The sequence below is a fragment of the Carettochelys insculpta genome, chromosome 1 (genome assembly GCF_033958435.1).
Source record: "Carettochelys insculpta isolate YL-2023 chromosome 1, ASM3395843v1, whole genome shotgun sequence".
NCBI classification, from domain to species: Eukaryota; Metazoa; Chordata; order Testudines; family Carettochelyidae; genus Carettochelys; species Carettochelys insculpta.
This window is the reverse complement of record NC_134137.1, coordinates 136,069,624-136,094,565: the sequence shown is the minus strand read 5'-3', so window position 1 is coordinate 136,094,565 and position 24,942 is coordinate 136,069,624. Positions and strand designations below refer to the sequence as shown.

The following is a 24,942-nucleotide window of genomic DNA, read 5'->3' as shown; positions in this document are numbered from 1 at the left end:
GGAAGGGGCAGAGAATTCTGAGGAGAGATGTGGGGAGGGGGAGAGAACTCTCTGACTCTCCTCTGGCCCCAGCAGGGAGCTGCCACGACCGGGGGGAGGGGGCGTGGGGTGGGGGCATAGGGGACGGTTGGTGCCTCTCACCTGTCTGCTGCTTCTCCAAGGATGGCAGCTCTTAGGCAGCTGCACAGGCATGCGGTCACACAGTTTAGAATGAATTTAGCTTCTTATTCTTACCCCCTTCAGTGCAACATTCCTTCTCGTTGTCATATTAAATTTCTCCAGTCCCTCATGATTCACACACGCACACACTTTAGATAGCAGATAAACTATATGCTTCACTCCAGTAGTGAGTTATCTTACTGAAAGAATAGTATCAAGCATTTAAAATTAAAATTAAAGTTTTTGGAAAGAACACTCATTTCCTTACACTTTGCCTATTGTCTGACAAAAATATGAGTGAGCTCTGCTCCTGTCAAAATTCCCCTTGGCTACTCATGAAGTTTGATTGGGCCCTAAAACAGAAATGAGAATTAAACAGTAGGGAAGGTAAAACCCCAGGAAAAAGAAACGGAGACTCAGTAGGCACTGGTGATCTTTTGGCAACCAGACACAAGTCAGATTTTCGGAAATGCTCAGGACTAGCTTAGCACTGCTTTCACTGAAGTCAAAGACAGGCTTTGGTTTTTGGAAACTGGGTAGATGGATGTGTCAGAATTCTGGTTACAGGGCAACTGTTGCCTTGAAACAAGCCTCTGACAATGAAGAGACTTTCAAAGCAAAGTTCCCTCTATGTTCCAGTGATTATGCAGGATGATGAGTGGGGGCGGGGACAGGGAACTGGGGCAGGAGAAGAACTTAATCCATTTTTGTAGCCAAGGCCTCAGGAAGAACTAGAATTCAACCTTTTGATGTTCTCAGAGATCTTGCGTGCATCATTTTAGGCTGACTTCCACTTACACGGCACAAGGTTCAGGGCATCAGTGAATCCCATCCTGTATCACTTAGCAGTCAAGTAGCAGTCTAAAGACTAACAAAATACTTTAAAGTGCTACTTGACTGCTTTTTTGTTTTGATAGTATATAGACTAGCACGGCTCCCTCTCTGTTACTGTATTACTTAGAGGCCTCTATTAACCTAGGGCACAAGAATCACTGTAACTCCTCTGTGAACTGCAGGCAAGAAGATATTGTAAAAACAACAAAGATAAAATCTCCAAATGAAACTGCAATCTGCAATGTTATTATAATGTCCCTTGCAGTACTTTCTCAGGCCCTGACTCATTATAAGATACACCTAATGCACTCACGCACCACCAAAGTTGTTCTGAGGGTTCTGTGGCCTTGTGGTGGTGGCATTTGTCAGTGGAAAACTGGACATATTTTAAAGACTCATTTTGTGTTTCCTGAAGGTAAATGTCGCTCTGAAACAAAAAGCTGACCAGTACATCAGAGTTCAGCCTGAGAAAGGAGGATGCAGAACACAGATGGTATCTATGAGCAGCTGGAAACATTGCTGAAAGCAATAATTTTGGGTTTGCTCTTCATAACCTGAGTGAGGCATGAGAATTCTTTTGCTTGTTACACTGCAAGCTGCAATGTACAAGGGTCATAAAACAAAATCTGTGTACTCTTTTTTAAATAAAGAGATACATTAATAACACTCTTCAAGTTCTAATACCTAACATTTAAAACCCCTCTTTTTAGCTTTCCCAGGATTGTAAACAAACAAATAAACAATCCTGCCCCCATCCAAGGAAAAAGAAGTGGTAGTGATTATTTAAATTCCAAGTCCTGTTTTTAGCCACAAAGTGATCCACAGAACTCCCACTCATCTGCTGCCTAGTGCTGTTGACACCTAAGCTTTTGCGGTAAAAGTTCCCTGAAAACCTCTTGGTATCCAGGAGAATGCAAAGTGCTGCCCAACTCTAGGCATGTGAGTGCTTATGTCCTACTTCAGCTTCAGAGCAATTCATGTCAGAGGAAAGCTGGGTGCTTCACCAACTAAGTCACATTGTGCCTGATATGGTCAGCATAGTCAGCAGTTACCTAGCTCCACACAAAACAGGGAAGAGCAGGGGGGGGTCTATTATAGCCTTTTAGGCAAGTAGCCAAGACACTTACCAAGGATGTGGGAGATCCCAGGTCAAGTCTTGCCTCTGCCTGATAAGCAAAAGGGATTTGAACAGTGATCTATCACCTCTTAAGTCAATGCTCTAACTGCTGGGATATGAAATAGTCTGATTTGGGGATTCCCTCCATTACTCCACTTGAATTAAATCATTGGCTGTTAATTAGGACAAATTGAAAACTTAGAATGATGCTGTAGCCTAGTGAAAGGGAAGAATTCCCCATTCGTCTCCCTTCTCTTCATCAGGCAGAGAGGGGACTTAAACCATTCTCCTCCCATATCTGTGCAGAGTACCCCGAGTGCTGGGCTGACGGTTATAAGGGAGCTCCTCTGCCCTCTCCCCCAGTTCTTCTGTGTGAAATTAGGCAGCCACTGAGCACATCTACTAGAGTGGGCCCCAAACACAACTTAGGTGGTCAAACCCACATCCTTCCTCTGTTTGTGATTCATAAGCGTAGATCGACACTTCCCTGCAGCGTGAACTTACCTCAGAGGGAACAGGGCTTTGCGCATATCCATCTTGTCCACGTATCCTATTAACTAGCTTAGCTGGCTTTCTGCCTAGCATGCAGGCTTTGTGGAGCCTATTCTGAGGTTCCAGTGTCTCCCCATTCATTGTGGAGGGCGCCTAGGTGCCGAACTCAGGCAATGTGAGTTTTAGTTCGTTCCTGTGATTTTTCTAGTGGCCTAAAAGTCAGGTGCTGTGACACAGACTAATCACAGTGCCTATGATATGGTAGTGGATGCAGATTTTCTATGGCACCAATTATTCCAGAATCTCAGGGCACATCACAGACATCAATATTAACTCCTGTGAAGTTAATGATGTAACATTGGAGCAACAGTGAAGTCAATGTGATACAATCAGCCCCATTAACTCAATTAATCACAAAACACTGCTGTGCATTGCCTGAAAGTATCACGTGAATAATATTATAGTTAAAATAAAAATGTCATTTTTTACTAGGCAAAGAAATGGAAAAAGTTCAAAATCACTTGATCTATAGAGGATTTATAAGTATAATTTATGGAAGCATGAAGGGAAATACCGAGGAACAGTTTGCACTTTAATATAAGGAAGCTTCATACCCTTTAGTCAGCTTTCGATAAAGGGGACTTTGCTCTGTGTAACTGCATACCATCAAAAACACATTTGAAAGGGAATGGAGCAACTCTTACTTTCAACACATTGGCACTGTTGTTTTGTGACTCCTTGTTGTCTGTCTATGAGAGGGCTCGCATCAGCAGGGACAGAAAGTCAAAAAGAAAAAAAGAGCTTTTGTTAAAACCCTTTCTCTCTCTTCCCTTTCCACATGCTTTGCCTGGCACAGGATGGCCTGCACCTCAGTGTGTGCTGAATTGAGCTTCCCAGCATGGGGCTGATAGAGGTCATGCTCTAAAAAATAGCCATGTGGACAGCACTTTGAACACGTGACCTGGGGCTCTGAAGACTTGGGAGGGGATGATGCATACTCTGGGGAAGTCTATACCAAGGAAATAGGTCAATTTCAGATACACAGTTCTAGCTATGATAACCAAAACAGCGAGAAGAGTCATTTTTCTCAAATTTGGTTACAAAATCAGTACTTTAAGAGCTGCAGTGCATGTGAATACGAGACAGTCCTTAATAAGTAACGTCAAACTGTACTTTTTGTCACCCCTATTTTAAGAACAGTGCGCACACAATGATTTGTACCAGTTAGAAAGTTTAAGTTTCTTTCACCCCTGGATTGGAGAGCAAATGAGGAAAAGGAAAACTCCGTGCCTGGGGATAGACTCATAAGCCTGAGGGAGCAATGTTCACATCAACTCTCCACACCTGTGTTTCTCAACCTTTTTTGTTAAAAAAAAAACAAAAACATAAGTACCCCCAGTCCCCACAGCTTTAACCCAACCCCTGTCCCCTCCTCCAGAGCCAGGCACACCCCCACACTGTAATCCAAAGCAGGTGATTCACTGGCTCAGCCACTGCTATCACCACTGCCAAACGCTTCTGCCTCGTAACACTGGGAAGGGATGTATGCACAGAGCAGTGCAGAGCACTCCCGCGGCTGAGAGCATTTGCTCAAAGAGATTCATGTGGCTTGGGTGCACATATCCCCAGACTTCTCTCCTGTCCTGGGGTCAGCAACCTGCCAGTGGGGAGCCCACATGAGGCAGTTCTATGTCCAGTCCCTTACCGGAGGGCTCTTGTCGAGGGGCTTGTAGAGAGCCCCAGAAGAGTCAGCGGCAGTGGCATTCAGAGCCTCAAATAACTTGTTAAAGACTTACATGCAGCTCCAGAGCTGCAGGTGGCTGACCCCTGACCTAGCCTTTATACTCTCGTGTTGACTACCCTAACTTCATGCAACGTCCAACCCCAGAGAGAGAAGTTTTGTTGCATCTTTACCGTACATGCAAAATCAAACTCTGGAAGATCAACCCTGACCAGGCTGATCTTTTGCTTAGTATAGACAATCCCTAAGAGCCTTCAACTGGCTGGGTAGACATACTCTCTGAGGTAATGCATTAACAAACTTGTGGGAATTCAGTGAAGGGCAATAAAAACAATGAACGGGCTAGAAAACTCAGTTTTCTCAGTTGGTGTAGATGCTGCTCTCAGGATTAGCTATTGCAATCCAACTGTTTCTAAGGCATCTGCCAGCTTTCTATGCTATGAATGAGTAATTGTGCATACAGAAATGTCTTTAATTTCAGTGTGAGATACATAAATGTAAGAGCTTCAGCCTTTAAAATTATTGAGTCCTGATTATCTCCTTGGTTACTTCAGAGTGTATGATGGCAAGGCACGTGCCCTAAATTGCTCAGCTATCAGAAGATGGAAGCAGCACATGACTGTCCTATAGATCTATGCACCAAACACTGGGTGGTGGCAGGGTGGGCATGTCCAGAGGGCAGTGAGCCACTGGGTCCCATGACCACAGTCTGTATCCTGTTGACTACCCTACTAAAAACTGAAGCATTAATGGTTCAACATGGAACTTCCCCTAGAAACAGGATTTTATTAGTTTTTATTAGCTATATGACCCATACATAATATTCAGAGACTATACAGTACCAGTAATATATAATTGTATAATCATAGAAAACTAGAATTAGACAGAACCTCGAGAGGTCATCAAGTCCAATCCTCTGCACTCACGGCGGGAACAAGCAACATCAGGACTATCCCTTGCAGTTCTTAAAATACCTCCAATGATGGGGATTCCACAACCTCCCTTGGAATTTGGGAAGTTTTTCCTAATGTCTAACTTAAACCTGCCTTGCTTCCATTTAAGCCCATTGCTTCTTGTCATCACAGTTTAAGAATATTTTTTTCTCCTTCCTCCTTGTAACAACCTCTCAGGCACTTGAAAGCTGTTATTATGTTCCCTCTCAGTCCTCCCTTTTCCAGATTAAATAAACCTAATTCTTTTAATCTTCCCCTATATGCCATATTTTCTAGACCTCTAATAATTTTTTGTTTTCTTTTCTGGACCTTCTCAAATTTCTCCACATCTTTCTTGAAATGTGGTCACCAGAACTCGACACGATACTCTCCAGTTGAGGCCTAATCATTGCAGAGCAGGGCAGAACAATTTCTCATGTCTTGCTTATGTTATTCCTGTTAATATATCCCTGAATGGTATTTGATTTTTCTGCAGCAGTGTCCTACTCCTGATTAATGTTTAGCTTGTGGTCCACTATGACCCATAGATCCCTTTCTGCAGTACTCTTTCCTACACAGTCACCTACCATTTTGTATAAGTGCAATTATTATGCCTTATTAAGTGGAGTAATTTTCATCTGTCCTCATTGAACTTCATCCTATTTACCTCAGATTATGTCTCCAGTTTGTCCAGACCATTCTGAAATACAGCCCAGTCCTCCAAAGTACTTGATAATCCTACTAGCTTAGTATCATCAGCAAACTTCATAAGCACACTCTATATGCCATTATATAAGTTATTGATGAAGATATTGAACAGAACAAGTCCCCAAATTGGTCTTTGCAGAACCCCACTCATCTTACCCTTCCAGCAAGATGCTGAATTATTGATAAACTACTCTGGGAACAGTTATCCAACCAGTTATGCACCCACCTTATAGTAGCCACATCTCGATTGTATTTCTCTACTTTATTTATAATCAGGTAATGCAAAACTGTATTGAATGCTTTACTACAGTCCAGGTATACCACATCTATCACATTCCCCTTATCTGTAAGCTTAGCTATCCTGTCAAAGAAACTTGACATGATTTGTTCTTTACAGATCCTCACTGACTGTTACTTATCACCTTATTAATTATCTTCCTGATGTTTTCAAATTGATTTCTTGATTATTTGCTCCATTGTTTTTCTTGGCACAGAAGTTAAGAAGACTGGTCTCTAATTCCCTGGGTTGTCTTTATTTCCCTTTTTATGGATGGGCACTATCTGGCTGTGGCCACATTTGGCCAAAGCTTCGAAATGGCCATGCAAATGGCCATTTCGAAGATTACTGATGAGGTGCTGAGTTGAATATTCAGCGCCTCATTAGCATTAGGACGCTTCCAGCCGTGGTGCTTCAAAAGCGCTGCTTTTGAACATGTGCGGCTCGGTGCGGCTACATGGGGGTCCTTTTCGAAAGGACGCCACACATTTCGAAATCCCCTTATTCCTCTCAGCAGCCATTTCGAAGTTTTGGCCAAGTGTGACCACAGCCTCTGTGCCCTTTTCCAGTCTTCTGGACTCTCTCCTATCTTCCATGACTTTTCAAAGATGATCGCCAATAGCTGAGATATCTCCTGAGTCAGCTTCTAGAGTATTCTAGGATGCATTTCATCAGGCCCTACTGGCTTAAAGACATATAGGCTGTGGCCTCTTTTTGGAGGGGCTATGGTAATGAGGCACTTCAGCAGATGCTAATGAGGTGCTGCCATGACTATGCAGCACCTCATTAGCATAATGGCAGCTGCTTTCAAAACGCACACCGCCCATGTAGCCGAGGGCCTTTCGAAATGACCTCCCTGATTTCGAAAGCCCCTTCTTCCCAAAACCAAAGGGGAAGAAGAAGCTTTCAAAATTAGGGGGTTGTTTCGAAAGGCTCCCAGCTACATGGGTGGCATATGTTTTGAAAGCGGCATTTTTGAAGTGCGTGCCTTGGCCATTATGCTAATGAGGTGCTGCATATTCATGGCAGTGCCTCATTAGCATCTGCCAAAGTGCCTCCTTACCATAGTCTGTCTGAAAGGAGGGGTTAGTGTGGCCACAGCCATAGCTTGTGTAAGTAATTTTTAACTTTTTCTTTCCTTATGTTAACTTCTGAACCTCCCTTATTTTCTCCAGAATTCACTATGATAGACATCCAGTCATCACCATTCTTCACGGTGAAAACTGAAAACAAAGAAGTCACCAAGCACTTCTTCCATTTCCACATTTTCTGTTATTTTCCCTTCTTCTTTGAGTAACGGTCCAACTCTGTCCTCGGACTTCCTCTTGCTCTTAATGTATCTATAGAATGTTATTCTTTATGTCTCTAGCCAGGATGAGCTTGGTTTGTTCCTTTGCCTGGCTCTGAAATAACCATTAACAAAAGGAGAGTTTATGGCATAAGCAGAGGTACAACAGTGAGAGATCCTTTGAGGAAAACAGCAAGTACATAGCCTGGGAATATTACAGAAGCTGAGCAGAGCAAGCACACACCCCACTTTGTGGGAACAAAGGCGAGGAGCATTGTCCAAAATGAGAGTGAAGGATGATAGCATCACGCAGTATGAACTCTTCCACAGTCTGGGAGTGGTATCAGCTCTAAATCCCTGTGTAGCTCTAGCCATCACAGGAACACTCCCCCCATATGTACGTTTACTTATTCTGAACAGGGCACTGACTGGGATTGTTCACATCACTGATACATGATGACACATATGGGCTGTGTCTACACTTGCGTCCCTCTTTCAAAAAAGGCATGCAAATGAGGGAAATTGAAAATGCAAAGGAAGTGCAGATTTACATATATGACACCTCAATTGCATATTCTTAATTTGAAATAGCTTCTTTCAAAAGAAGACAAGCAGTGTAGACACTGCTCTTTGGAAAGGAAACCCCATCTTCGAAAGAATCCTTCTTCCCATAAAAAAAGAGAAGAAGGATTCTTTTGAAGATGGGGTTTACTTTCCAAAGAGCAGTGTCTACACTGCTTGTCTTCTTTTGAAAGAAGCTATTTCAAAATAAGAATATGCAAATGAGGTGTCAGACATGTAAATCTGCACCTCATTTGCATTTTCAATGTCCTTCATTTGCATGCCTCTTTCGAAGGAGGTATGCAAGTGTAGACACAGCCTCTGTGTCAATATGACAAGTGGGGATCAGGGCTACAGTGACCATTGTATAGTCTATTTTCTTTGCCTGTGCTGTCTGTGTTTCTACCTAAGCTACCCCTGCTGCTGAGGTCTCACCTCCTTCCTATCCTGTTTGTTTATTTTTCTTCTTTTTCTCTTTTTAGGCATCTGTTCATTCCTTTCTGTTCTCTTAATCCTGCCATTTTCCATTTTTTAAATCTGTTCCATTCTTACATTGCTTTCTTCAGCTCCTGTGCTTTTCATCACTTTCTTCTCTTTCTGTTTTCCCTGCTTGCTCCAAGGTTGGTCAGAACATTGCCTCAGAAGCACTCTCCCTGTAAGGGAGTGCAGAAAATGAACATTCAGAATAACAGGTATTTAGTCTATTAGGTGCGACAGGACTTCTTGTTCTCAGAGATACAGACTAACATGGCTACCTCTCTGATACATTCAAAATAAATTTCTCCTAGCAGTTCTTTCTGCTTATTCGTAGGGAGTCTAACTGGGAATAAACAGATTCCTTTTGCATACAGCACATCTCTTGTGGAAGGAGCCTGAATGATTTTCCATTCCAGCAGCAAAGAGTTAGATACAGAGGAAAATTAACTAGTGCGGGTCACTTTATATCTCTCCAAGCTCATGGGATCCTGCACAGGGGCTGTAGCAATTGTACTTTGTAGCCTATTCAAGGGCAGAGTTGGCCTATCGGGATAACTGGCAAAACTAATGAATAATCTTTAATTCATGTATGAGCCAGATGCATACACTGATTGGATACATTTGGACCCTCTGCCCAGAGGCATCATAAAGCATTCAGTCTCAAAAGCAAACTGTGAATGAATGGTAAATAATATATGCTGGATGCTGATTAACATCTAAAACAAACGGGCCTTTTACTTTCTTTATTAGACTGTATTTTGAGTTTTATGTACAGGATTTTTGCTACAGACCCAAGAGAGAAATCTTTACAAAAATGGGTACAAGTGGTTCAGAAATCTCAAGAGACAGAGTAAAATGGCTCAGCATTAGGCAGCCAAACCCTTCTTGGGGGGCTCCAGTTTTTCATGGATTTGTTTTCACATGCAACTATTTTAACATGTCTAGGATCTGCAAGAAACAAACCATGTTTTGTTTGATTCACAATCCTATGAGAAGCTCAGTTCTTCTCCCCTTGTAGGGAGTGGCAAAACAGTTGTGGACTTCAAGCAAAGCTGGATTAGGCCTATGCTCAGAACTCAGACAGATGTTGCTCTTTGATTTTGTATGGAGATTGAGGTATTCAGCTGCATCCCCGATGTTTAATATTCTCTTCTATGTCAGAATAAATTCCAGGGTAAAGGCAACTGTTCTATTCTCATGACCTCTATATAGTTCTTGCAGTGTCTGGAACAAGCTGGGAATAGTCTAAATAATACAAAGATGAAGCGAAACCCAGTGAGAGATCTAAACACAGTCAAAAGGAACGAAGGACCCAATCTTAACCAAAGTTATGTGTGTATAAACCTTTTGCACATGAGGAATCCATTGGGGTAGATCCTCAGATGACATAAACAGTCAGAGACATTGAGCTTTGATGGTACTATGACTATTACACCATCTGAGGATCTGCCATGTTACTGTAAATTGCTCTGGGACTGCTTGTTTTTCTGTTTTTGTTTTTTGTGAAGTCACAAGTTTAAAGTTTTAGCACGTGAACGGCTTTGCAGATCAGGGCCTAATTGCTGAAATGCCACAAAAAAAAAACCTTAGAGAGACAAGTGGGGTGAGATAATATCTTTTATTGGTCCAAATTCTTTGGGTGAGAGAGATAAATTTTTCATCTTACAAAGAGTTCTTCTTCAAGTGTGGGACACTAACTCAGAGTGTCCCCTGTGTAACCTCAAAAGCTTGTCTCTCACCTCTCTTGTCTCTCTAATATCCTGGCACCAATGTATTTACAGTATCACTGCATACATAAAACCCCCTTTTTTTCCAGCCAGACTACAGCAGCTGTGTTTTAAAAACAAGGAGCAAAACTATGTGGTTGTAATATAGAAAACTGTCACACACAAAACAAAACATGAACATGAATTTCACTGATACATGCCAGCCTTTATTAAGGAGTTGTCCATAGTTATAAATCAAGTGCAGTTCCATACATACTGATATAGTAATTCTTTCTTACAATTACAGCAAGTCTATCACTGAATATGTAAATATAAACCTCCACTGTGATCCATGGTTAAATTCAGGTGATCAGGATGAAACACTGGTCTGCCAATGCTTATTTTAGTTAGAAACAAAGCTTTAAAGGTTTTAGTATTATTAATCAACTGCACCCATCTTAAAATCTCCCACAAGGAAGTGAAAACAATTGGAAATGTACTGTAATAACCCTCTAATAACCATAGAGTACAATTGTACTCATGTGGGGATACACTCGAGAGAACTCTTAAGATGGTAGATTCCCTAATAAAGGTAATTTCTTTGTTATTGTTAACCTTTGCCACTTAAAGGTCCCAACCTCACTGTGTTGGATTCTGGATAAACACATGATGAGAAGATAGTCTTCGCCCTGAAGAGTCTAATGTATATCTTTCATAGTAATAAAAATAATAGTAAAACAATGTGGCTGTGGCTACACAAGACCCTGCCTTTCGAAAGGGGGATGCTAATGAGCCACTTTGGCAGATGCTAATGAGGCACTACCATGAATATGCAGCACCTTATTAGCATAATGGCAGCTGTGCATGTTTTGAAAGTGCCATGTTCAAAACACACGCCACTCTGCCCCTGAATAGTCTACAAAGTACAATCATGAAAGGATCCCTTGGATTTTGACAGCCCCTTCTTCCCAAAACCAAATGGGAAGGAGGGGCTTACAAAGTCCACGGGTCCTTTCAAAAGGCCCTGTCTATACGAGCAGCATGCGATTCGAAAGCGGCACTTTTGAAACATGCGCAGCTGCCTTTATGCTAATGAGGTGCTGCATATTCATGGCAGCACCTCATCAGCATCTGCCGAAGTGGCTCATTAGTATCCCCCTTTCGAAAGGCAGGGGCTAGTGTAGCCACAGCCTGTGTGTCCACTTAAGGGGATCATATATAGGCCCTTCCACTCCCAGGTGTCTACCACTATATCTGAAAAAGCTTTCTTTTATAGATGAGAGAGTAGGCAGTTGTTTAGTCACTGGGACCAGCAACCTGGAGAGACCTAATTATATATACACTACGTCACTGCTTACATATTCTCACAAACATCTAAGGTTCACAGATGTTCAAGTCCTAACTGAGATTGCATTTTGTAATGAACTCTCATGCTACGAAAGTCATCAGTGGAGACTGAACCTGGAGCCTTCGGCACTAAATATACTGACAGATTCCATTGTGTCTTAAATTGAACAGCAACAGCAATATAATGCCATACCCTTAATGCACAGGAAAGAGAAAAAAGAAAGCAAATGTCTTTTATATGTGAGTTTTCTAACTGTGAAGATAAACTTTTCAAGTGCATGTACAGGTCTGGTTTGATCCTTCGGTTGGCTGGAGGGGTGAGGAAGTGCTTAGCCAGAGCTTCACAGAACAGTGAGAAAGAAAAATCATCTATATATTTAAACACAGAAAAATACCCATTGGAATACTCATAATAACCTGCAAAGAAAATATCTAATTGTGGAAAGCATTTTTCCTGAACTTTAAGGGTTTCGTAAAATTATCTTCTTATATTAAAAACAGGCAGCTTCCGTGAATAAACTGTCACTTATTTTCTGGCCTAGGCTGGTCGGGTCATTAGGGAAATGAGCAACTGTACATCTTCCGCTTGGTTTCACCACAATCATATGATGCAATCACTAGTGTTAGGGAGTGATCACAGACAGGAAGCCATAGTCTGTTGATGTGTTAGAGACACTGCTCAAAAGATTTAATACTAACGGAAACCAGTTGATATGTTATTTAAATTTAGCACTGATACAGCAGTTTGCATTGTCAAAGCACTGTCTAGTCATTAACAGAATAATTCTTATAACATCTATTTGAGGTGGTTAATTCAGGATCCTTCTAAAGCTCTGTTGGGGTATTTCTGGAGCAGCATAGTTCTGCATTTTCTCTAGTCCCTGTGCAAGGCACAAATGAGTCTCTGGGGATTGGTTCTTCACTGCCATGCACTCTGTGTGGTCGTTTGGGAATACGATAGGTTGAACCTCTCTAATCAGGAACCCTCAGGATCTGACGTGCTGAACAAGAGAATTTACAGACTATGGGAGTTCAATATTATCTTGCAGCATTACCAGCACTTCCACTGTTCGTTGAGCTTCTTAAAGACATTTAGGGGCAAATTACAACTAAATAACATCATAGAACACTGAGACCCAGGACTGGTGGCTGTAAACAAACTTTATGGAACCACAGGAAACTTTATTATCACTGGTAAGTGGTCATCTGACTAATTAAAATCATGCCAGATTACAGAGTTTGCCAGATGAGAGAGTTCCAGATTAGAGAGGTTCAGCCTTTAGACTGGGATTTAGGAGACGGCTGACCTTGTGCAAGTTACTTTCACTCTGGTTGCCTCATTTCCAGTTCTGAAACACTGAGATGATGAAAACTGCATCTTTTGTTAAACAGAATGAAATCTAGAGATGAAAAATACAATATAAAAAGAAGATTTTAGTATGGAAGCCAAAGTGTAAAGTAGGTGTAAAATGCTGCCATGCTTCTTGGTAGTGTTTTAAACATACTTTGCACATATGTAAATGACTACACAATTTTTGACTACACGTATGCAACAGTGACGATACTTGAAAGTATTTAAAAATGTGCCAATTTAACTCAGGAGTAGACCACATGAGAAAGTTGTACTATTCAACCCAAGATGTGGTTGGAAACCAGTTTGTTAAACAGGTGCAAACTACCGTGTGGACATTCTTATTTGGGTTCGGGTGGCTATTTGTAGTTCAAATTGTAGGTTTATGATAAACTGAAATAAGCCACTCCTGAAAAAAGAGCATTGTGATTCTTGCACTGGTTTAGCTAAATTCATTAAAAGCCTATTTTAGGGTTTGTTTACACAGCGCAATGCACACTGTGGGTGTGATTTCTAAAGCACACTGATGTTTTTCACACTAACTGGTCCCTGTAGGCCCTGAGGGTATGCCAGAGAAGTTCCCTAGTCGGCCTTAACATAGTGCTGTTTGCAACTCTGATGAACTTTTAGGGTACACCTGCAGGGCCTGCCTGGACAAGTTAGTGCACAGCACACCAGTGAGCTTCAGCAATCACACAGCCAACGTGACCAGCATCTGAAGAAGTGAGTTAACTCACGAAAGCTCATGCTCTAAACTTTTCTGTTAGTCTATAAGGTGCCACAGGACCCTTCGTTGCTGCTACAGATCCAGACTAACACGGCTACCCCTCTGATAGTTGCTGGAGTATGTAAACAAGTCCCAAGTGACAAAGTTGCAGTCTTTTATGTCTGTAAAAAAGGCTAAAAAGTGCAATTACAGACTGATTCACTGGTTGTACGAACACTGGAGTTCACCAGTATCAGTTTAGCTTAACTTAACACATCATTAAGTCAGTTTAAATCCACATAAGCCATATCAATCACATTAGCTACGTCTACAGTCTGCACTAGAGTGCTCTTCCGAAAGAGGGTGGTCGAAAGACACCCTTTCTAAGGGGATCGTCTACATACGTGCTGGGGCTGGTGCCATCAACTAGCGCCATCGAAAGGGCCAAGTGCCGCATCAAAAGGGGCCGCCCAGGACGTTGAAAGAGAGCGTCTACACTTACAAATGGCCTCTTTTGGAAAAAAGGGCCAGCAAACCCTGCGGACAGGGTCGCAGGATGGCCAAGCCCTTCTGGGGCCTCAGCAAACTTCTCCTTTAAAGGGATCCTCCCAAACACACTCAGTCTGCCCAGCACAAGTCCTGCGGAGCTGTCACAAGCCCTGTAGACAGTGCCTGCAGGAATGGACATGGACCAGCAGCAGCTGGAAACCCTGCTAGCCACAGCACCGGTGGCTGCCCAGTAGGGCCTCGCAGGGCCCCTCCCCCAAGGGGCAGAAGGGTATGCACGAGACCATGGGGTCCTCCGGGCCCTCCCGCCCCTCTGTGTGCTCTGCCGGCTATGGAGCCACCCCACCAGCTCTGAGAGGTGGCAGCAACTGGTCATGGGGCAGTGGGATGGTGACTGGTGCCTCCAAAATTTCTGGATGAGGTGGCAGAACTTCCTGGAGCTGTGCCAGCAGCTGACCCTCCGCCCTGAGGCACCAGGACACCCATGGAGAAGAGGATCATGATAGCTGTCTGGAAGCTGGCCACTCCAGACAGCTACAGCTCTGTGGGATGCCAATCTGGAGCGGGCAAGGCCACAGTTGAGGCTGTCATGATGGAGGCAAGGAGGCCCAGGCACACACTCAGGCCTGTGCTGCCAGCTGGAGGCAGGGACCTACATCCCCCCGAGGGAGATCCCACTGGGGAACACCATTGTGCCCCTCTGCCTGGTGGCCAGTGTGGCATAACCACTCCAGCCCTGGCTCATGCAGCCCTATACAGGCCACCCCACCCCCAGCCAGGAGTGCTTCAACAGCCAGCTCAAGGTGGTGGAGTGCACCTTTGGTCATTTGAAGAGGCGATGGAGCTGCCTCCTTGCCCACATGGACATGGGTGTCCTCAATGTCCCCCAGGTCATGCGTGCCTGCTGCATGCTCCACAACATCGTGGAAAGGGGCACACTTCGTGCAGGGGTAGGTGATCGAGGCTGGCATGGGCTACACCCACTCAGCTGCTGCCCTCAGCCACCAGGCCCACGTGGACGGAATCTGCATCCGTGATACCCTGCGCTGGTACTTTGACCAGGGGCCCCAGGGAGCACTACCCTGGCCACCCCCAATGGGCCTCCTGCATACTGCCCCCCACCTCCCACACATTGTCCCCCACCCCACCTCCCACACAGCACAAAGGGATTTTGGAAAAATAAAACGGTGGAATGCCAACTGCTAAAACTGTGTGGGTACTACCTATTGCAAAACATAATGGAATGACCAACTACGTACAGTGTGGGGGGCAAACTATTTACAGCTGGGGGGAACCTAGGTGGCCTGCCCGGTGGGGCACCACTCCAGGGCAGGGGTGGAGGGGCACAAACCACCCCGGTCTTGGATCCCACGCCCTGCCCTCATCCAGGGTCCCTGGAGGGGCTGGGTGGGTGCGGGGAGTATGGGGAGGTAGCGCTGGGGATTGTCCTCAGGCTGGCGGTCCAGGCCAGCGGGGTCCTCTCCCACGGGGCTGGTGGGTGGGGCCACAGCAGGAGGGGCAGCAGGTGGGGCAGTGGGCAGGATGGCAAGGTGGCAGCAGGCACCATGGGGAGGAGCAGCAGGCGGGGAGGTGAGAGGGGGCATCCGGGACAGGAGCTCCTGGTAGGAGGCCACAACATCCCGTAAGGTGCCCCTAAACTCACCCCAGGCTGCACGGCACCAGGCGGCCTCCCCCTCCTTGAACCAGAGCCAGCGCTCAGTCAGCTCCACTTGGCGCAGGATGGAGGTGACAAGGTGGGGGTCCTCCGCCAGCTGCCTCTGGCTCCTCCATGACCAGGCCTATCCTGGCACTGGGGGTGGCTCCAGCCAGTCACTGTCCTTGCCTCCAGGGCGTTGTCCAGGACCGCGGACATGGTGAGGCTCTCCTGGCCCTTGGATGGTGCAGCTGCAGTCACAGTGGGGGAAGAAAGGAACAGGCCATGAGTACCAACCCCTGTCCCCTGGCCCACGTACCCCTGCAGGCACCCCATCCCCTGTCTGTGGGTGCGGTAGCCCTGTGGGTGGCCCCTTTGTGTGGTCCGCCCCCCACCTCTCCCCCCAGGGGCAGGGCACAGCACTGTGCACAGGAACAGCTGCTGGCAGGCACTGGTGGCTGTGGCACTGTCCCGGGGCCTTGGTTCATCTGGGCCCTGATGAGCCAGGGTCTGCTGGGGGTGTGGGGGGCCTCTGGTCATGTATGGTGCCCCCATCCCATGATCCAGGGTGTGTGCCCTGTTGGGTACATACCTGAGGGTCCACTGACAAGGTCGGGGGATGGCCGTCTGGCTGATGACCACCTGGAGGTGTGGGAGGGGAAGGTGATCACCAGCTCTCCCTCCTCGCTGAGCCAGTCCCTGCCTGAGACTGGCCCTGTCTCTGGCCCTGGTGGAGTGGGGCTGGCCAACAGTCCTGCCTCTGGCTTTTCGCCTGACTGGAGCTCCTCAGTCGCGGTGTCCAGGATGGCCAGTGGGGAGGAGGTGTTCTGGGAGACCAGGATACCCCTGAGCTCCCTGTGATGGGACAGGTGATGGAGACAGGCCCCGACCAGCTGGCCGAGTCCCGAGTCTGGGCATAACCCTGCCGCAACTCCTTAACCTTACTCCTGACCTGGTCAGGAGTGCAGGCAGGGTGACCCCGGGTGGTCAGGCCCTCAGCCAGCTGACCAAAGGTGGCCGCATTCTGCTGCTTGCTCCCCATCACCCAGAGCACCTCCTCCTCCTGCCAAAAACCCAGCAGGTCCTGGAGCGAGGCCAAGCTCCAGGAGGGGACGTGCTTCTTCCTCCCCACCCCGGCTGGACCCTTGGGAGCCCTGCGTGGACTCTGAGTGGGGGCCCTGGGGCTCCTGACCTTCCTGGGTGCTGGCCATTGCAAGCAGGGGGCTGCTCGGGGTCACACTGAGGTGTGCAGGGGCAGCATGTGTAGCAGCTGCTGCCTGCGTGCTCTCAGCTTGCTGCAACAGGGTTTCCTGGTCTGTGAAGCTTCAAGAGCCACTGTGCACACGGACCATAGAGCCCTGCAGGGGCTGGGCAGCATGTCTCCGCATCCCAGCTAATTGCTGCCATGGCGGACCCCATTCTTTCGAAAAAGAGGGATGCGGAGCGTCTACACATGTCCTCTTTTGAAGTAAGACGTTGAAGGAGTGGCCTCTTCCTATTTTCTGTTTGGAAGAGCAGTTTTGATTCCTGCAGCACCTAATATTGATTTCATCTTCGAAAGAGCGCGTGGCGTGTGTAGACACACCATGCGCTACTATCACATGGGGCCTGCTGTTTCCAAAGACCAGGCTGGTGTAGACATGGCTATTAAGAATGTGCACAAAAGCGATCCATAAACAGGAACCGACTTCCTGGAGTCAGGTGGCTTAGAGTAGTTTCTTGCAGAAGTGAGGTAGGGTCTTGGCATTAGTTTAACTGAGTGCTTACATCAAAAATCAGTCTGGTGAACCTTTAAATATTGTCCAAGTCTAAGGACATTTTCTAAAAATGCCCATGCCCCTGCTCCACATCTAGAGACCGAGAGTCAGATCTTCAGCAACCACACTCCAGTGATATCAATATTTGTCTAATTTGTTTTGTCTAATTATACCAGCTGTGGTTCTGGCCCTCAGTGCAGACAAGACTCGTTTTTAAGACCATCTTGATTAGACTTGTTCTGAGCAGATTTAATTGACATAATACATAAGATAAGAGTGGTCCGGAGAACCCCTCCTAGACCAGGGCTCCCAATGTTGCTACCACCAGCAGAGCTTCCAGCCTTGCTAACTCTGTGACAGTAAAGGTAGAATTATTTTAAGAACAATGTTCCCTTAGTATTGATAAGAACTCTGTGGAACAGTGTTCTGTGAAAACAGACTTGTGAAGCATGTTAAGAAAGCCAGGAAAGGAACAGGAAACTAAAAATTATCTGTTCACAGTTCATAACACTCCTTAGCTAGTCTGACAGATTAAGACCACATTTTTCCACTTCTACCTGGGTCAAATTCACACCTAAGACATTTTGGCTGGTGTCTTGTGAATCTGGACATTTGCAGTTTCTCACAGTGGAGGGAAAATCAGATAAATCAGCATGCGGTGATCATAGAAATGATCTTTCTTTGATGGAAATATAGTTCTCTTGCAAATGTGGGTGGTTATACTTGAACAGCTGTACTCACTAAACTCCATCTTTTCGAGGCTTCGGGCTTTGAGATCTGTAATATGAGGGAGCCGGTGATATATATACTTTGTCACTTAAAGAGAAAAACAGGTGTATTTTCACCTAAAGATACTTTGAGATAACTAACTCAGTGAAGAACCCTAGTGGAAACAAGACGTGTAGTTTTATTTTGATGTAGCTAGTTGAGGTCCACTCTGTTTTATCCCTGGAGCTTACCCTAACGAGTAACCTTGAGTTAAAACCATAGGCTGGGTCTACACTTGCATTCCTCTTTTGAAATAGGCATGCAAATGAGGAAAACTGAAAATGAAAATAAGGTGCAGATTTACATACCTGGCACCTTATTTGCATATTCTTCTTTCGAAAGAAGAAAAGCAGTGTAAATGCGGCTCTTTCGAAAGTAACCCCCATCTTTGAAAGAACCATTCTTCCCTTTTTTACACTGCTTTTCTTCTTTCAAAAGAAGTTCTTTTGAAAGAAGAATATGCAAATGAGGTGCCAGGTATGTAAATCTGCACCTCATTTGTATTTTTTGTTTTCCTCATTTGCATGCCTCTTTCGAAAGAGGAATGCAAGTGTAGATGCAGCCAAAGTGTCTTGTTCACCTCTGCTAAGATTTTACATTGAGAACTTAATGAAATGGAAGAACTATGGGTTTGTTTTCATTTTTCAAAGGCCAAAACATAGTGGCTGGGTCTACACTAGCATCTCTGTTTCAAAAGGGGGATGCTAATGAGACACTTTGGGATATGCTAATGATAATAATGCTAACCGGCGTTTTGTCAGCAAAACTTGCTAGTGTAACTGAAGCCAACATCACTGTGGCAGTTTTCTCTAGCTATGTCTTTGCTGCAAATACAGTGTGTGTTCACACTGAGAAAGTGAACAATGTAAAATGCTAGTGTAAACAAAGCACAGGTCATTTTATTTCTATGGGTAGACTAGGTCAACCCTATGCCCATCACCTCAGGGCAAAGGGGTGTGTAGCTCTGTACAGTGATGAAAATAATGAAGCGAAAACACAGTTCCTTGTCTCCATTAGTATTTTACATCAAGCTAGATATCTCTATGGCTGGGTCTACACGTGCCTCTTCCTTTCAAAAGGGGCATGTTAATGAGCACGTTCAAAATATGCTAATGAGGTGCTGCAATGAATATGCAGCACCTCATTAGCATAATGGCAGCCATGGCGATTCGAAAGTGCACCTTTTCAAATCGCACGCCACCCGTGGAGACGGGACCTTCCAAAAGGACCCCCCCCCAGTTTTTGAAAGCCCTTCTTCCTATCACAAACAGGAAGAAAGGCTTTCGAAAACTGGAGGGGGTCCTTTCGGAAGGTCCCCTCTCCATGGGCAGCGCGCAATTCAAAAAGCTGCACTTTCGAATCACCACGGCTGCTATTATGCTAATGAGGCGCTGCATATTCATTGCAGTGCCTCATTAGTATATTTCGAACCTGCTCATTAACGTGCCCCTTTCAAAAGGAAGGGGCATATGTAGACCTAGCCTATGAGAAAAAACATCTTCCTCCTCCCCACAGTGGATGCAGAGTCTTAGTAACTTTGAAATAAGCAATCCCTTTGCTGATAAATATCTCTGCCTTTGAATTTATTTGCAATGAATATCTTAGTCTGCACCCCAGTGCATATATTTAGCAGGATGAGGTTACTACAAGCAGAGCACTTGCCAGTTATTAACTTAGGCACTATTTCAGTAAGGCACCTACTTAATTTAAAGCATATGCTTGAGTCCATCCTTATTCAACAAAGCACAGCAGCACATTGTTTAGTTCAGGGGGATGCAAGCATGTGTTTAGGTGATTTACGGAACTGAGACATTATATGGACGTACTTTTCTTCTCTTTTTTGCCTTTGGAAATCCCCTGCTCTCACCAGTTATCTACCAAGCATTTCTAACTCTCCCTTCAGCATAGTACCTGTCCCTGCAACTTCTCTGTCTTCCTTGTTGCACAGTCAGAAAAGGAAATTAATTGGTTATACTGTGTCTCATTGTCTGCTAAATTTCCTGACACCAATCTAATGATCCAGAGGATCCATGTAAAAACAAATCCTCAACTCAATATTTATGATCTGTGTGGTTTTCATTGGCTGTGTCTACACTAGCCAAAAACTTCGAAATGGCCATGCAAATGAACATATCGAAGTTTACTAATGAAGCGCTAAAATACATATTCAGGGCCTCATTAGCATGTGGGCAGCCATGGCACTTCAAAATTGACGCGCTCGCCGCCGCACAGCTCTTCCAGACAGGGCTCCTTTTTGAAAGGACTCCGCCTACTTCAAAGTCCCCTTATTCCCATCTGCTCATAGGAATAAGGGGACTTTGAAGTAGGTGGGGTCCTTTCGAAAAGGAGACCCGTCTGGACGAGCCGCGTGGCAGCGAGCATGTCAATTTTGAAGCGCTGCAGCTGCCTGCATGCTAATGAGGTGCTGAATATGTATTTCAGCGCTTCATTAGTAAACTTTGAAATGGCCATTTGCATGGCCATTTCGAAGTTTTTGGCTAGTGTAGACGTAGCCATTATGTTTTATCCTTATTTGCTTCTTTTTGACCAACTACCATGTCTTCCAGGGATGGAACAATGTTCTCAATACATAAGCAACTAATAAAAAGTTTTCTGTGCTGCTTAAAATTTCAGCTTTTCTGTTCAGTTGAATTAATTTATTTTATTGGGCTCTAACAAATATTGTAGAATAAGAGGAAACTGAAAAGCATTTTACTACCTGATCTTAAGATTTCACTTTCCTTTGATGATCAGTCAGTAGTATTACAGGAAAAGTAAATATCTTGTGCTATCTTTTTTATAAGAAAAACAGGGTTTCTCTAAGGGTATGTCAATACAGCCATTATTTTGAAATAACTTAGCCCATATCTACACAATGCAACTTCTATTTGAAAATTATTTTGAAATAGTGGTTGCCTTATTTCAAGATAGGTAAGCCTCATTGTACGAGGAATAGTGCCTATTTTGAAATGGCTATTACTATTTCCAGAAAGAAACAAGCACAATTCCATTAGCTTATACTCACGTGCTTTAAGTTATGCATCTGTATAAGGATTTACTGGGTCAGAGCCTACACTAAATGTTTTTCTGTAAAGACTGAGTAGGGGGAGAGGCATCTGCACGTCGGGTACCTCTTCAACAGCTTTGTGTCAGGAAGTGACTTGTAATTCCTTCTTAAAAAAAAAGGGCCAGTTTCACTTCACAATATAACTTCACTGACACAAATTAAATTACAACCGTGACAAATTTGCTCCCCAGGGCTTTGTGCAACTGTGATCACGGGAGGCTGTTAAATTTGTGGCATGTGTTAATGTCTTTCCACGTGAACTGCATATTAGAACTCATATGTGTTTAGATTCTGCCTCTTCACATCACATGCCTTGTTCTGTGTCTCAAGTTGCCTAGCATGATGCAAATACACTGTGTCTGAAAACTGGGAGGGACAAACAACAATTACTGATGTTATCCGGTTGATACAGACTCTTAGCAGTTTCAAATCTTTTTTCAGTACATTTGAATTACTGTACATGAAAAGTATTCCAAGGCTACTATTTTTTTTAATTTGGGTAATTTAAAGCCATACAGGCCTTATATTCTCAGCTCCTCCCTCCTGTCTTTGTAGCCCCTTATAACTCCAGTCTGATTTAAATAATAAAGTCTCGGGGGCAACTATCATATATTTCAATCTGTTCTGCAAGACTAACAAGTTTGAGCAGCTATGAGAAATTACTACAAGTTGAACCTCTAATCCAGAACTCTCTCATCCAGCAACATCCGTAGTCCAGCATGATTTTAGTTAGTTGGATGACCACTTATCGTGGGTGTGGCTAAGTTTCCCGCAGTCCCATAAAGTTTGGCTACAGCCCCCAGTCCTGGATCTCAGTGTTCTGTGCTGTTATGTAGCTGTAACTTACCCCTTTCTGTCTTCTAAGAGCCCAATAAGCAGTGAAAGTGTTGTTAGTGCTGCTAAGTAATGCTGACCACCCGTGTGCCACCAAATTCTCTCGTCTGACATCAGTCAGATCCTGATGGTGCTGGATGAGAGAGGTTCAACCTGTAAGATTAAATAAAATATTCATCAATAGTTATCCACAGATGGATGTAGTGGGTCCTACAGGACCCTTTCAATCACTGGGCCCTGGGACAACTGGCCCCTTTGTCTGCCCCCCATCTGCAGGACTGACTTCAATAACCGTGTCTCATCACAGACCTAACTTTTCATCTTTCATTTCTCGTGCTCTTCTTTGGCTGCTTTCATTCACATATTTGACCTGACGTCATTGTTGAACCAACACAGGAATATAAACTGGGAATGAAAAAGGGCAACCAGAATTTGCGAGTGAAATCTTGCCCCATTAATGTCAATGGCAGTTTTGCCATGACTTTAATAGGGCTAGGATTCCACACTTGGTATTTGCTAAAGATGAATTTGAAGTAATGAAATATTTCAATTCAAAACTAAATTGACATGTGAACATAAATAATGCTTTTTGTTTGGTACATTTCATCAACAGGAAAAAAATGTATTCTCAACTATTGTTTTGACATCTCTTTCCTATTTGTCCTTTAGATTTTAACGGGACTCCATGAAGTTTAAGAATCAACTTCTTTTTCCATAATGCTTAACAATACGACCACACTGGACAATGAAACAATGGCCATGCTTCAGAACAAAGCTATTACAGTCACCCTCCCAGTTGTGTACTCCTTGGTGGCCATCATCAGCATCCCTGGGAATGTGTTCTCACTTTGGGTGTTCTGCTTCCACATCAAACCCAAGACACCCACTGTCATCTTCATGATTAACCTTACCATCACAGACCTCAGCCTGGCTTGCTGTTTTCCCTTCCAAATTATTTATCACATCAACAACAACAACTGGATGTTTGGTAAGAGCACTTGCAGTTTAGTCACAGTAATGTTCTACTCAAACATGTATTCTTCCATACTCACCATGACCTTCATCAGCATCGAGCGGTACTTGGGAGTGGTGTGTCCCATGAAATTAATCAAGTGGAGAAGAAAGAGATATGCACTGGCTGCCTGCTTGGGAATGTGGGCCTTTTTGCTATTGGCACTATACCCACTGGAAAGCACAGATCTGACCTATGAAGTGAAAGAACTAGGAATAGTAACTTGCTTTGACGTGCTCAAATGGGAGATGCTGCCCAATCTCATAGCATGGGCGGCCTTTCTTTTCACATTATTTGTTCTTCTCTTCCTGATCCCATTCATAGTGACAGTAGCCTGCTATATCCGCATTATTCGGAAGCTAATTCAGACCTCTAACAGACATGGTAGCACGCAGAAGACTAGGTCTGTTTACTTGGCTGCCATTGTCCTCTTAGTATTCATCACTTGCTTCGCCCCTAATAATTTTATTCTACTTGTGCATATGATCGGACGCCTCTTCTTCAAGAAGAGCTTCTACCCTGCTTACAAGCTCACTCTGTGCCTCAGTTGCCTGAACAACTGCATAGATCCATTTATTTACTATTTTGCATGCAAAGAATTTTATCAAACATTCATGAAGGTCATAGGCCAGAAGATCAAGAACATCGACAGTCTGGAGACCAGAAGGGAAAGCTTATTCTCTGGCAGAACAATGTCAGCCAGGTCTATGTCAAGTGGACCTATGGAAGGGTTAGATGGAGTTAAAGTTTGTTTACAAAGGCAAGAAAGTGTTTTTTAACTACAGTCTTCAAATCAGAGGTGGGAAGGCAGCAGCAAGTTGGCAAGTGCAACCAAAAAGGGATTTTTTGTAAACAATATTCTGGTAAACATCCATCCCCATAGAAACCATAGTCCAACTACACTGAACTGGAAGTTTCTCACCCCTGTCTAAAAATCAATAACCATGTTCTAAGATGGAATAAAGAAGGAGTAAGGTGAATCAAAATTATCAAAGGAAGAAAGGGACCCAGTGTGAGTCCAGTGAACCAAGACATAACAGAGAAACAAGGATAAAGACAGAATTGCTTCTGCAAAACGCTTCTGAATGTGATTGGAAAGCAAAGACAAACCAAAAGTACTTTCAGATTCTGAGATCTCAGTGCTTAAACAAATACTCATGGATTTCACTTATTATACTAAAGGGAAATCATGTTAAACTAGGTTTGAGTATAGGGAGTTGGCTTTGTAAATAATATCTTACTCGTTTATAGAGGTATGAGTTTCTTTCTGGTGTTGCTGCAGAACAAACCTGAACAATGGCTTGCCAGTTTATTGCTAATGCATTATGTGTAGCCACTGTGAACTAATCGCAACACTTACGTATCACTGACTTCAATTACACACATTCTCACCTAACCACAGTAACCTTCAAAGGGGTGACTTTGGGTAATAGCTATTTATTTCAATTTCGTCTATCGAAATATCTCATAAAATGAAGTAAAAAAGAAAGACCAATGTCAGTACCCTAAACCACATCAATGCCCCAGCTGCTAAGTGGGTTGCATCATTGTTAAAACTAGACAATTCTAAGTGGGGAAGTGAAGTGCTGATGGCTTACATGGCAATTTTCTAGCAGTGACCCACTAGATTAATATTGATGAACTAGT

The 24,942-nt window shown here is 44.1% G+C and overlaps 1 protein-coding gene across 2 annotated transcripts in view; it reads left to right on the top strand.

Annotated features, from left to right (window-relative positions):
• Window positions 1-24,455, top strand: part of P2RY8 (P2Y receptor family member 8) — a 46,068-nt gene extending 21,613 nt beyond the window's left edge. Inside the window, exon 3 of one of the 2 annotated variants that reach the window (XR_012643833.1) lies at window positions 1,409-1,483. Coding sequence is in view for 1 of the 2 variants with exons in the window: in XM_074983316.1 (XP_074839417.1) it covers window positions 23,001-24,074 (1,074 nt within the window). In the remaining variant the exon portion in view is untranslated. Of the gene's footprint in view, window positions 1-1,408; window positions 1,484-22,952 lie in introns of those variants that run through there. The other variant, XM_074983316.1, reaches the window with a different exon arrangement.
• The last annotated feature ends 487 nt before the right edge of the window (window positions 24,456-24,942 follow it).